The 14,202-nt window shown below is 40.8% G+C and overlaps 1 protein-coding gene across 1 annotated transcript in view; it reads right to left on the bottom strand.

Moving 5' to 3' along the window:
* Nucleotides 1–7,274: 7,274 nt before the first annotated feature.
* RLF (RLF zinc finger) overlaps nt 7,275–14,202 on the bottom strand; it is an 86,034-nt gene continuing 79,106 nt past the window's right edge. The window contains exon 8 of the mRNA XM_043578719.1: nt 7,275–12,398. Within this exon, the coding sequence (XP_043434654.1) occupies nt 7,755–12,398 (4,644 nt within the window). The 3' untranslated portion in view covers nt 7,275–7,754. The remainder of the gene's footprint in view (nt 12,399–14,202) is intronic.

Genomic DNA, 14,202 nt, shown 5'->3' with positions numbered 1-14,202 from the left:
GCCCAGCACTGTCCAATCGAACTTTCTGCAATGATGGGAATATTCTATATCTGCTCTGTCCTATGTGAATAGTGTGGCCAAGGAATTGGATTTTACATTTTATTTAATTATAACTAGATAAATTTAATTATTTAGCCAATGTGGCTAGTGGCCACTTTCTTGGGGAGTGTAGATATAAAACGCTTCCAACAATACACTGAAGAGACAGCAATTATTAACTGAGGTTAAGTGGAGATTTGAGGATTTAAAGAAAGTTTTCCTGAAGAGTGAATAGTTTGCTCTTTGGGGATTAGGTAAATGTGGAGGGGGGATATTACTGGATCATTTTGTAGCATTCCCTTTTTTCACATGTCACTATTGTTTAGAAATTGTGATCTTTGGGAAGACTTTAAACATATTTGAGCCTCATTTTGCTCATCTCTTTACAGATGGGAATGCCACATCTTTTGCAAGGTTTATGTTAGAAACAAATGATATCATTTTCTAAACACTTGGTAAACAGTAGCATGCTGTACAATAACTTAAATCACATGTTATCAAAACAATTATTTATTGGCTACTACCTATGTATTTTCAGCAAGGAGGTATGAAAATATAAAATGTATGGTCTGTACCTAAAAAACTTACATGAAAAGAGTTCACACACAAGCGTATGAACTGTGAGATCAATTGTGAAAACAGCCAAGAATCCAAAAGTGGGTTTGCACCAAGAAGAGGGAGAGGCAGAAAAAGGAAGAAAAGGGGTCAGTTATGACAATTTTTGGAAAAATATTGTGTGATGCTACTCCAATCTGCTCATTCTGGTCGAAAGGACAGCAAGAGGGAGGCCTGGTAGAGGCAAGAACTGTTTTGTTCTTGCAAGAAGGGGAGGTAAGGCAAGTTGCTTGAGGTGCCAGAGACACATCCAGAAGATGGAGTCCAGAGTGCCGTTGGAAATGTACTTGCATCAGGATGAAATGATCTACTGGTTCAGGAGTGACTGCTATTGATGTTAAACCCACAGTCTCCTAGTGACTGAACGCAAAATCTTTTCTAGCAAGGAATAAAAGAGACTCAGATAAGACTTTGGATTTGGCTATTAAAGGTTAAAATAGGTCAGAAACTATTAAAGAATGCCAATCAGAAACTTTTTGGAGTGGGGCGCCTGGGTGGCGCAGTCGGTTGGGCGTCCGACTTCAGCCAGGTCACGATCTCGCGGTCCGTGAGTTCGAGCCCCGCGTCAGGCTCTGGGCTGATGGCTCGGAGCCTGGAGCCTGTTTCCGATTCTGTGTCTCCCTCTCTCTCTGCCCCTCCCCCGTTCATGCTGTCTGTCTCTGTCCCAAAAATAAATAAAAAACATTGAAAAAAAATTTAAAAAAAAAAAGAAACTTTTTGGAGAAAGATAGGGCTGTGACAACTAAATCATTGCTTGAGAATCTCTATACTAGATTAGACCCCCTGTTACATGGCACCTCTCACTTTACTTTCAAAGCACTTAACACAATTATAGTTATTTGTGAAATTTTTGGTTTCACATCTGTCTTTCTTATTATCAACTTGAAGACAGGGACCATGTCCCTTTTATTGACTACTGTATCCCTAGGGCTTGGCACATAGGAAAAGCCTAAATATTAAGTGAGGGGTGCCTGGGTGGCTCAGTCTGTTAAGTGTCCAACTTCAGCTCAGGTCATGATCGCACGGTTCATGAGTTCAAGCCCTGCATTGGGCTCTGTGCTGACAGCTCAGAGCCTGGAGCCTGCTTCAGAGTCTTTGTCTCCTTCTCTCTCTGCCCTTCCCTTGCTCACACTCTTTCTCAAAAATAAACATTAAAAACTTTTTATTTATTTTTATTTTTTAATTTTTTTTAACGTTTATTTATTTTTGAGACAGAGAGAGACAGAGCATGAACGGGGGAGGGGCAGAGAGAGAGGGAGACACAGAATCGGAAGCAGGCTCCAGGCTCTGAGCCATCAGCCCAGAGCCCGATGAGGGGCTCAAACTCACGGACCGCAAGATCGTGACCTGAGCTGAAGTCGGACGCTTAACTGACTGAGCCACCCAGGCGCCCCTAAAAACTTTTTTTTTTTCCAACGTTTATTTATTTTTGGGACAGAGAGAGACAGAGCATGAACGGGGGAGGGGCAGAGAGAGAGGGAGACACAGAATCGGAAACAGGCTCCAGGCTCCGAGCCATCAGCCCGGAGCCTGACGCGGGGCTTGAACTCACGGACCGCGAGATCGTGACCTGGCTGAAGTCGGACGCTTAACCGACTGTGCCACCCAGGCGCCCCCTAAAAACTTTTTAAAATAAAATATTAGATGAATGCAAAGTCACCTGGAAGAATTCAAAATATCTTTATGGCCTACACTGTTCATTCATCAAGTGCCTATTACCATATCTGTGCACTTGTTTGGGTAGAATCCTTTTATTTATTTATTTAAGTTTATTTGAGAGAGAGAGAGGGAAAGAGAGAGAGAAAGTGGGGGAGGGGCAGAGGGAGAGGAAGAGAGAGAGAATCCCAAGCAGGCTCCACACTGTTAGCTTACAGCCCACTGCAGGGCTGGAACTCACAAACCATAGATAATGACCTGAGTCGAACTTGAGTTGGATGCTTAACTGACTGAGCCACCCAGGTGCCCCTGGATAGAATCTTTATAGAGTAACTGTTAAGAGGATAGGCCTTTGGGAATACAATGGATCTGGGTTAAAACTTTGGGCTCTCCTATTCACTAACCTTGTTACCTTGAGCAAATTACTTAACTCAAGTCTTAATACCTTGTGACGTGGGGCAACTTCTACCTTGTAGGCCTGTAGTGAGACAAGTTGAAAATTTGTGTAAAAGAATAAGCTACCCATAGAGGTAAGTGCAACTATTATTTGTAGTGACATTTACAAACAAATGCAAGGTATTGTAAATCTCCATAGTATAACATACCTTAAAAGAACCTAGTCCAGGGGCGCCTGGGTGGCTTAGTCGGTTGAGCGTCCGACTCCGGTTCAGGTCATGATCTCGCAGTTCGTGAGTTCGAGCCCTGCGTCGGGCTCTGTGCTGACAGCTCGGAGCCTGGAGCCTGCAGCCTGCTTCGGATTCTGTGTCTCCTTCTCTCTCTGCCCCTTCCCTGCTCATGCTCTGTCTCTGTCTCTCAAAAATGAATAATAAATGTTAAAAAAAATTAGAAAGAACCTAGTCCAAAAACCCATTTATAGTTTGACTCCCTTCTTAGACACCTGAACATATCCAAAGATGAATTATCACTATGCAAGACATCTCAGCCCACATTTTTTATTAAAAAAAAAATTTTTTTAATGTTTATTTATTTTTGAGACAGAGAGAGACAGCATGAACAGGGGAGGGTCAGAGAGAGGGAGACACAGAATCAGAAACAGGCTCCGGGCTCTGAGCTGTCAGCACAGAGCCTGACGCAGGGCTCGAACTCACGGACCGAGAGATCATGACCTGAGCTGAAGTCGGCCGCTTAACCGACTGAGCCACCCAGGCGCCCCCCACGTTTAATTTTTTAATTTTAAATGTTTATGTACTTTTGAGAGACAGAGGGACAGAGCATGCCAGCTGAGCTGTCAGCACAGAGTCCGACATGGGGCTTAAAGTCACCAGCTGTGAGATCATGACCTGAGCTGAAGTCAGACACTCAACCGACTGATCCACCAGGCACCCCTCAGCCCACCTTTAGATAGTGTCATCCATCCATCTATCTACTGGGCCAGCCATCAGTCACTTCCACATCAGACTGTTTTAAGACTTTTTGACTTACATGCTGCAATTTATGAATCACGCAGTGCCTACTTTTAAACCTTCAAAAGGTTCTTCATTGACTTTCAAACAAAATCTGAAATCTAGAAGCTAGTTACTTGGCACTAAAATATGGTTGCTGCTTACCTATCTATCCAACCTTCTCTCCTTTCCCTTTCCCATTTTTTCTCTCAGCATGAGCTATACCAGGCTTGTCAAGGTCATGAACACCCCACAAAGCCTTTCCACACAACAGGATTATCCTCTCTGGATAATTCCTATTGATTCTTCAGGTTTCAGTTCAAACATGGCTTCCTCAAGGAAGCTCTTCTTGGCCTTTTTGTTTTTTGGCGGGGGTGGGGGGGGGAGAGGAGGCTATCGCAGCCACAGATTCTTTTGTAGCACTTTATGTAGTGTTTTGTTTATTGTCTCTCTTCTTTACTAGACTCTAATCACCATGATGCAGGAAACTCACTGCCTCATGTTCATCGCTCAGGAGCTAGCAGATAGTATGTGCTTAGTGAATACTTGGCTATAGCTTTCCTGTACCTCCAGTCTTCTCTTTTCCAGGCTAAACCTGTCGAATACAGGTGAACAGGTTTTTAAATCTCCTGACTATCCTGATTCCCTTCCTCAAAGTGGTTCAGACCTCCAAAAGCAGTCTGTCACAGAATCTATTCCTGCAGGTATAGACAAAGCAGGTCAGACTAAGGCAGGCCCCTCTTTCCAGACTCAGCTCTACATAATAGGAGGCTTTGCCTCTGAGTCAGCATATAAAACCAGGGGTATCACAGTCTATTGTGGGGTGGCAGGTGGGGAGAAGGGATTGGGCAACCTTTCTGAGAGAAACATGGACTTTTTAACAGTTTACAAATTACTCACAGAAACCATATGAACTAGTTTTCCTTTTTCCTCAAATGAGAAAATGTCAATAATAGATGTATGATTGACATTGGATTCGCGTGACCTGGCTTTTACTTACATTTCAAACTTTATTCTCCATTATTCACTTTTACAAACCATATACTCAGTTTAATTACAGAGCTAGGGTGTTTTTGGGACTTTAAATACCACCTGCAACCTTCTAATATTCTTCCTTCACATTAACTTCCCCTCCCTGATACCTTCCGTCAGATGAGATTGGAAACTAGGCTCCACCTATTCCTAGCTTTTATCAGCTAGGCAAAACACTTTATTTCTATCTTTTTAGTTGCCAAATAAGGGTAACTGTACCTACTTCATGAACTTATGAAAATTCAACAAGATAATTTTATGTAAAGTGCTTTAAAAAAAGTGCAATTACCCTGAATTCTCACAGCGCTTTCCACTTTGTATTCTAGGCCACTGCTTGTCAAATTTTTCTGTGCCTATGAATCATCTGGAGATCGATCTTACTAAAATGCGATTTGGGTCCAGAAGCTCTGGAGTGGGACCTGACATTCTCCATTTCTAACAAGCTCCAGGTGATGCCCACGCTGCTGGTCCACTTACCACACTTTACAACGTTTAAAGCTACCCCAGCCCTCACATGAAAGCTCCACACCGCCAGATGCCTTGATAAATTTACATTTTTATCTTTTAAAGCATCTGAAACCGTCACTAAATATGTGTGCACTTAAATATTTGGTTAATAACTATGACTATGTCCTTGGCAGTGCAGGGCAGAAGTAGGCAACCTGGGACTAAGAGACGATAGGTTTGGGATGGAATACTGTGAATACTAATCAAAAACTTTCTTTTCCTTCATTTCCCACCCCACTCTCTCACACGTGTTCATCAACATGGGGAAACACTGAAGTAAGAGAATTCTGGGTAAAAAGGACAGAATGAAAGTGTCTGGTACTCTGAACTTCTACCCATTATTTAGCGGGCATTCTTGACTTTAAAAGGGCTTTGAAAACAAAGTCAATGCTTCCAGGTTTGTGCTAGCATTGGCACAAATCCCAAAGACACATCAAGTAAAAATGACAGTATGGAAAGCTAGAAAAATAACTGTCCGACCTTCTGTATTATCATAGAACTACACATGCTGGGTTTGACATAAAACGTGGTCTTATTAAAAAGTCAAATAAAGATGCTCCAACTGGAACAGAAAATAATCTTAGGATGAACCATTTAGGCTTGTACTTGAAGCAAACTTTCAATAGCGTTCAACTAGGGTTTGGTTCCACTACAAACGGACCTACTTGGCCCTTTCTGGGGGTAGAAATTAGGAGTGGTCGAATGGATGTAGTTCAGTCTTAAGCAAATTAGCAATCTTCTCTTGTTCTGGGCTAAAAATGAAGCCGCCAGCTGTTTCTCATGCTCAGATCACAGAAAGTGACCTGTCAAAATATCCCATACCTCTTCACTTTATAGGTGAGGAAACTGAAGCCCACAGAAATTAGCTAAAGGTCCCAAGGAGTCAGTAGTAGCCTCAGCCTCTAAGATGTTCCACTGTCCACTGTTTTTGCCATTTTTTTCTTTCAACAGATGCTTATTTGAGAACCCTATGGTTACCTACTAGGATCTGAACCAAGAAAGCACTTAGGCATTGTGTGTCCATGTGTGTGTGTATGGGTTTTAGGGGTCAGAGAAAAGGTCTTAAAATCCTAACGACAGACATAAGAAAGGGATATTAGGAGTGTCTGAGTCACTTCATTGCTAGCTGATGAAACTCACTGAGAACTTCACAAGAACAGAGAATAAAGCTGCTGTATTTATAAGAACACACTGCTTTGTCATTAGACATACAGGGCTCATAGTCCACTGAGGTTCAACACATCCAAAGACCAAGCTCACCTTGGCTTTCCATCCTCTTCCCCAAAATTCATTTCTTCCTTTTGTATTCCAACCTCAACTGGACGCATCACTACTAAATCGGTTTTGCTCAAAACGTTTTTTTTTACCATCCAACCCTCTCTTTAAATTTCATCTCCTCTTCCTTGTGCTCCAACTGATAGTATAAACTCTCATCAGGTTTGCCTCAGTTACTTCAACAGTCTTAATATCTACTGTTTCCATTCTCAGCCTCTCAAATCACAATCATTTTAAGACATCTACAAATTGTTATTAATTTAACATTGCAATTAACGTCGTTATTTTGTTCAAATCCTTTAAAGCCTCTCAGCTGCCTAAGGACTCGAGTCCAAACTCAATAGCATTCATGGTTGGGTCCTTGCCCATCGATCTCTACAGTCATCTCATCCACCCCAGTGCTTCCCTTTCATTGCAGCCTACCACATTCTTTGTAGGTCCCTGGAAACATGACTGCATCCATCTATGCCCTTCATGTTCTCCTTGGTATTCTTTCTATCTGGACAGCTGCCGGGCATCCTCTTTTGGGAGCTATCTTGACCCTCAGAGCTAATTACTCAATTTCAGAATTTTCTCTACACAAAAACTTTATGACAACAGTCATTCAGAAAGAAACTTGATCTGAATTGTTTGGTTAATAAGAAATGAGAAACTACTGGGGTAAAATATAAGTGCACATTCCAGAAAATGCCCAGTGCAGTTTCAGTTAGTGTATGGTATGAAAACTCATTATGAGTAAACAAGAAATGGGTGAAAAATTGTAATTTATTGAAACTCAACTCAAAAAATATAAGATGCTGTAGTGTACAATATATTACACAAAGCACCCTCAGGTGCACATTCAAGTCAAGTAAGAACTCCATATCCCTTTCCCTAGCCCTCCCACCCTGGGATCTTAGTATTTGTTCCATATACAATCATGCACACTTAATTTGAAAAAGGAAGCCCCAATATATTTTGATGTATTAATTAGCACCAAACAAGAGTACAGTTCCATTTCTTTTTTTAATAAACAAAAACAAAAACAAAAAACCCCAATCAATAAACCAACTGGAGAGCTAATGGACTCAGCCAATACTGCTGACATAGATATTATACATTCATGTAAATACACAGCCTATTCTACCCTAAACAATGGTGTGGCTGGTTTGCAGCCTTTGTTCAAATTGGCAATTGTCCCCATGTTGCAGTGTTGGAGCCAGTCTGTTTCTAAAACAAAATTGCTATTTAGGAACTTCCTACACAAAGCTCATCTGTCTTTTTTGTTGGAAACAAGTCTAAAATTGGTGTGGAAAACTTAGATCTTTCAAGGACAACCACTGGCCGAAGATAATGAAGCTGTTTTAAGGCAAGCTCTCCACAGTCTGTTAATGCTTTGTCCAATACAACCCTCAGGTTTTCCAAGGAAGGAACTGTTGTTGTCTCAGCTACTATCAAAGGTGGGATTGCAGTCAGGTTCTCATGAATTGCAGAGTCACTGGAAGAATGAGGTATGTCAACTTCAGGGTCATTGTCATTCACCATATTATTTGCCATAACACTCCCTGTTAAGTCATTACTGGGTTGTGAAGAATTATTTAATGTTAAGTGCTCCGAAGGTTCCCAATCATCAAAATCGTCTTCTTTCTCTTCACTTTCCTGAATAAATTTCAGAAATGAAGATTCAAATCCCATAGGTTTATAAGTCTTCAAATCAAATGACCTGGGCTGTGGATGTTTCCTAAAATTCTCTTTTGGAACAGGGGTTGAATTTTTTACAGTGTTTTCTTGCCCTGAACTTGGCTGCCCAGTTTCTGAGTCTTTGATCCTTGGTAAAGGCAGCTGGAAACTCGTGAAGTAAGTCCCACTCTCAGTCCCACTAGGATTAGGTATGGAATTTTCTATTTTACAAGGAGGAGGCTGAACTATATTACATTGTTCCAAAGAAGTGGTTTCTGAACTATGGTTACATTTCAAAGTTCCTCTGTAGAGGAGAGTATCTGCATCAAAAACTGGTTTGCTTTCTGTACATCCTTTCTGACCTCCATCCCTTTCGCCTGGATGAAGGGAATCTGTGTTCTGGACAGGCACGCTGTCACCTGGGGAATGGCCGTGCTTTGTGTGCTCTGATTCACAGCTATTTTCTTCTTTCTTTATATAGGGCTCTGCTTCAGAAGGGGGCTCCTCCTTAATTTTGGTACCATACTTCACACAAACGACCAGGTTTTCCATCTGTTGCTCTAAGTAGGCACTACTCATCTGATGGGTGCGTTTATAATGCCTCACTATGCTGCTTTCCAACTTCACCACAGATAAGCATCCTTGAACCATGCAGGGGTACTGTGTGTGCTCAGACTGTTCCACACACATATGGAGGGCTTCAGCTCTTGTTTTAAAACTAATCGGAGCCTTCTTTTCTTTGATTAAACTACATTTTTTAGCCTTAGCATTAAATGATCTCCTGGTAGTCTGATGTTCATGCCCCTGAGTGAGAGCTGTCGGACACACCTTTTCACTCCTCAGTAGCCTTTCATTTGCCACCTTCTGACTTCTAAATAGATCATCGTAATAGTCCTTATGTCGGTAATATACATGTTGAGAATAATTACTGCGATGGGTGAAAATCTGGCCACAGCCATTAAGATCACAATGAATTTCATATTCTGAATGTATTTCTCCTTCAATATTATGCTGTTCCATCAAGTGGTGCTTCAACTTGCTGAATGTATAAAAAACAGCAGGGCACTGAGGCTGGTTACAGGAAAACCTTGCTGCAGATTCAGCTTCAGAAAGCACTTTAGGCTCTTCAATATGATCTAGGTTATGAGAGTCACTACAGTGCTTAGCAAGAGCTTTGGAACAGAGGAAGCGTTTGTTACATTCCTTGTATTTGCAAGCAAATATCTTTTTACATTTGACAAGTTCCCTTTTGGTTCTTGCTTTGTCTTTTTCTAAACATAATTGTTCTTTGTTGTACTGATGTACAGTTCTGTAATGACGAATCAAGCCTTTTAGATTAGTGAAGGAGGAGTTGCAAGTTTTATGGATACAATGGAATGGTTTGTGGTACTTATTCAAAATATAGCAGAGGTTTCCTTTAGCAACAGTCCTCCTGCTACCTCTTCCCTCTCGTCCTTCTCGTTCTTCTCTATGGCTACCCATGGGTGATGAAATATCAGATGTTTTACTTTCTGTTTCTTCACAAGACGACTCCAAATCTGTTTCTGAACTGCATTCATCCTTTTTAGAGTGACAGTGTGGCTTCTCAGAGTTACTGCTGGGGTCACCACCAAGTTCTGTAGAGCAATCACCTTTCAATCTGTCTACTGAGCATGGGCCTTCATGATCACATTTTTCATTATCTAGTAGTTTGTGAGTGACTCTGTCACTGCCAATTTGATGTTTATTTTTATAATGAATCCGAAGGTGTGTTTTTCTTGTAAATGACCTTTGGCAAATATGACACTGGAATGGGGAATACCGATGTTGAAACATGGTTAACTGAAGGACTTTTTCTTTTGAGTAATTGTGTTTTTTAAGATAATGCATTAACAAAGCCTCTCTGGTCACAAATTCATATTTGCATCCTTGAAGCTCACAGAAAAAAGGCTTAGCTGCCAACTGTGCAAGGTACTGACTTGGCATATTCTCGTCTTGATTCTGAAAATTAAGGTCGGAGATAGTAGGTGAAACCGACTGAAGAGACTTAGCACCACTGGATGGGTACCCCTGCAATGACCCTGAGAATGATCCATGCGTTATTGAGTTTTTCAAGCTTAAATGTTTCAAGCGTAACAGAAGTTCCAACATGGTATCCTCTGTACACGGCCTCTTAGAAGCACAGATAGAAGCTTCTGAGGAATAACCTTGATATTCTCGTTTGCATTTAGTATGAATATTGTGGTCTAGACCTTCATCTGGGGAGTCACTGTTTGTATCTGAACTGGGTTTAGGTTCTGCATCAAACTTTTCAGTTGCTTGATTGTGTTCATTACCCCCACAGGGAAAGAGATCTTTTGTCTTTATCTTTTTGGGTTTGAAGTGGTACGGATGGACCTTGCGGAGATGCTTTTGCATCCCTCTTGCATTTTTGTATGTGGAACCACAGCCATCAAAACCACAGGTGAACTTAGTCCCATCAAAGCAAACTGCCACATTGGAACATTTCTCTTTTAAATTGGAGGGCACAAAGACTTTCTCATGAGATAATAATATATCCTGCATTTCCGAGTGATCCAGTGTATCAATTAACTCTTCATTCATGGAAGCTGAAGAGCTATGACTTAACTGATCACTAGAATTACTGTCACTGTTTTCTTTCAGATTTTCTGCAGTTTCTATTTGAGAACTTGCTGATCCGGCACAGAAAAGAAGATCCTCGGGTAAATGTGATTTATCAGTTTGGTCAAGTAGATGGGGCTGATCAATACAATCTTGCTTTTCACCTGGTGCAGCCTCCTCAAGTTTCACCGATTTCTTCACATCTCCATTTGAACTTTCAACATTATGCATTGAGAGGTGATCCTGGTATTCAATTTTGGAATAATAGAATTTTTTACAGCCAACAAAGTTGCATGTGTAAGATGCATCCCTAAAGTGTTGTGCTTCATGGTGGTAAAGCTGTCCTAAGTCACTGAAAACAATATTACAGCCATTTAATTCACATTTATAACGCAGATCATCATGTTTTTGTTTATGGTTAAGTAGTTCATTCACTGATCCGAACCTTGCATAGCAATCTATAGATACACACATATAAGGTTGAGGACCACAATGCACTTGTTCATGCTCCCGCAGGTGAAAAGCAGACATGAAATGTCGTCGACAATAAGTACACTTCTCTCTTCTATTTTTCATATCCAAGTAGTGCTTGGCATTTTCATCATTATTTTGGTGTTCAGCTTTAAGATGCACACTTAAGTATTTAAACTGCTTAAATACTCGGGAACAGTCTGTGCCAGGACATGGGTACAAATCTCTGTCTTGCAGGTGGCAATCTTCTAATTTGCTGAATGTGACGTATTCGTGAGACTCTCCTTTGGCTTGTTCATCCAATGATTGGTTTTGCTCCAGGGTTGCAGAGGGGCTCTTGGGACAAATTCCCTTCTGAGAGCCTTTCAACAGTAATTTCTTTCTAGAACGGTCCCTTCTGCTTGGTGGCATTTTAACATGCTCCATCACATGAGGAACAAAAATTTCTTTTCTCTTGAATTTTTTAATACAAACTGGACAGGTGTAAATTCCATCTTCCATATGCATCTTAGAATGATGAAGAATCCTGGCCTCTATACATTCCCGCTTACATAACAAACAGAAAAATTTATACTGAAGCCACCTCTGGTATCTTTCAGAAGAACCAATGGGTTTTTTGTCTCTTTTCTCCTTATGCTGATCTGTCAAATCTCTTCTTCTATATTGTTTATCTTCTTTACCTTCCTCATAGTCACTGAGAAATGACTCTAAAACGTCTGTGTCATTAATAGACATTTCATAGCCACTTAGATCATCATCAGAATCTGAGGCCTCTTGTCCTAGCAGTTGGTGGCAGTGTCGTTTTAAAGTTTTCCAGTCCCAAAATTCAGGATCAAAAGGCCAGTGGGCCTTTAAAGCTAGTAAGAGCTCACATCGGAGAGAATTTGGAACTGGTGCATTTTCTTCATCAAATTTTTGATCTGGTTGCAGATACAGTTCTTCCAACATATTAAATCCATCCAAACTAGGTTCAATTAAGAATTCTGTAAGCTGACAGGCTCGTCTGACCTCTAAATCTTCTGGTAAAAGACAAGCAATTGTTTTGCAAACTGATGCCTTCATTTCCTCATCCTCGCTTGATCTGAGTTGAAGAGCTCTAACACATAGTAAAATTGACACTCCGAGACCAGCGTCTTGTGCCTGTAAGACAAACAGGGGTGGTGGGGGGGGGGAGTTATTACTTTTTCATTATGAAGTATTACCTAACTTTCACTGGTAAGATACATACTTCTCGAACCTTTTAGTGTTCTTAAATTTATCTTTAAACTTTCTTCCTCCAAGTTACATTTAGATCCTTCTCCTTTTTAATTTTTAAAATGATTTATTTTTGAGAAAGAGCGAGAGCGAGCATGAGTGGGGGAGGGGCAGGCAGAGAGAGAGGAAGACACAGAATCCAAAGCAGGCTCCAGGCTCTGAGCAGTCAGCTTAAAAGCCCAACCTGGGGCTTAGACCCACGAGCCTTGAGATGATGATCTGAGTCGAAGATGAACACTTAACCGACTGAGCCACTCAGGTGCTCCAATTCTTTTCGCCTCAACAAGCAAAGAAAGGACTGGATTAGACGTTACAATGTACATTTATAGTGTCCAACTTTACAAGACACTGCCTATTAAAGCACTGTCTAACCCTCAAGGAATTTATTTATATGCCAAATGTATAAATAATAAAGGTACATGAATTCAAAGGAAATCAGGATAAGTAAGGTCACTGAAGGATTCAAAAAAAGAATTGTCTTAAGCTGGTTAAGAAGGACAGGGCTTAAATAAATGGGTGAAAAAGGAAACAGCTGTATAAAACTCGATTTAAGAAATTCAACTGTCATGAACAGCTGCGTGTTTTCACAATCTCAAGGTTGAAATGATTCTCCCTCTTTTCTCCTAAAAGAATTAGTACTTTATAGCTATAGGTATACTCAATCTCAAGCTTCCCATGGGAAAAACAACAAGAACTTAAAATTCTTTCTATAGTGCCTGGGTACTCGGTTGGGTGTCTGACTCTGGCTCAGGTGATGATCTCACAGTTTGTGAATTCGAGCCCTACGATGGGCTCACTGCTGTCAGTGCAGAGCTCGCTTCAGATCCTCTGCCTCCTCCCCCTCCACCTGTCCCTCCCTGGCTTGAGCTCTCTCTCAAAAATAAGTAAACATTAAAAAAAAAAAATCAGGAAAAAGATCTGGTCATATATGATACAAGGCATACAAGAAGATGACTTACGTGAGAGGCTGAAATGGAATATGAAAATGCTAGGAGCAAAGAAAAGTAGGATTGTATGGCAGAGTGGCTTAAAATGCAAAACATAAAAGTTTTTTAAAAGTAATTTCTATGCCTAAAATTAGGGGCTCGAACTGATGACCCCGAGATCAAGAATTGCATGCTCTATAGACTGAGCCAGCCAGGTGCCCCAATGGTATAGATTTTTGAGTCAGACTTTTACTGCTTTTGAACCCAGCTTCACTGCAGTGACAAGTTCTTAATTCCTAAGCTGTAGCTGCCTCATCTATAAAATGGAAACAGTAGTGGTAACATTAGATTTTCCTCCTAACATTGTTATAAAAATGAAATAAGCAATATAAAGTGATTACTACATTGCTGGCACATAGTTAGTATTCAACAGAATACCATGTAAAATAACAGGATAAACTCTACTCTTCAAATTGATAATCAATTTGTTAAGCAATTATACTGTGTTGAGCATCATTCATTCTAAGTTCTAGGAACACAGAGAAACAACTATCATCAATTTACAGAACCCTACCCTTACTACATTTTTTTTTATTAAAAAAAAATTTTTTTTAATGTTTGTTAATTTTTGAGGGGGGGAGGGCAGAGAGACAGGGAGACAGAATCCAAAGCAGGCTCCAAGCTCTGAGCTGTCGGCACAGAGCCCGACACGGGGCTCAAACCCATGAACCACAAGATCATGACCTGAGCAGAAGTCAGATGCT

Source organism: Prionailurus bengalensis, chromosome C1, assembly GCF_016509475.1.
Source record: "Prionailurus bengalensis isolate Pbe53 chromosome C1, Fcat_Pben_1.1_paternal_pri, whole genome shotgun sequence".
NCBI lineage: Eukaryota > Metazoa > Chordata > Mammalia > Carnivora > Felidae > Prionailurus > Prionailurus bengalensis.
The sequence above is the reverse complement of the archived record's forward strand: the minus strand, read 5'-3'. Positions and strand labels throughout refer to the sequence as shown.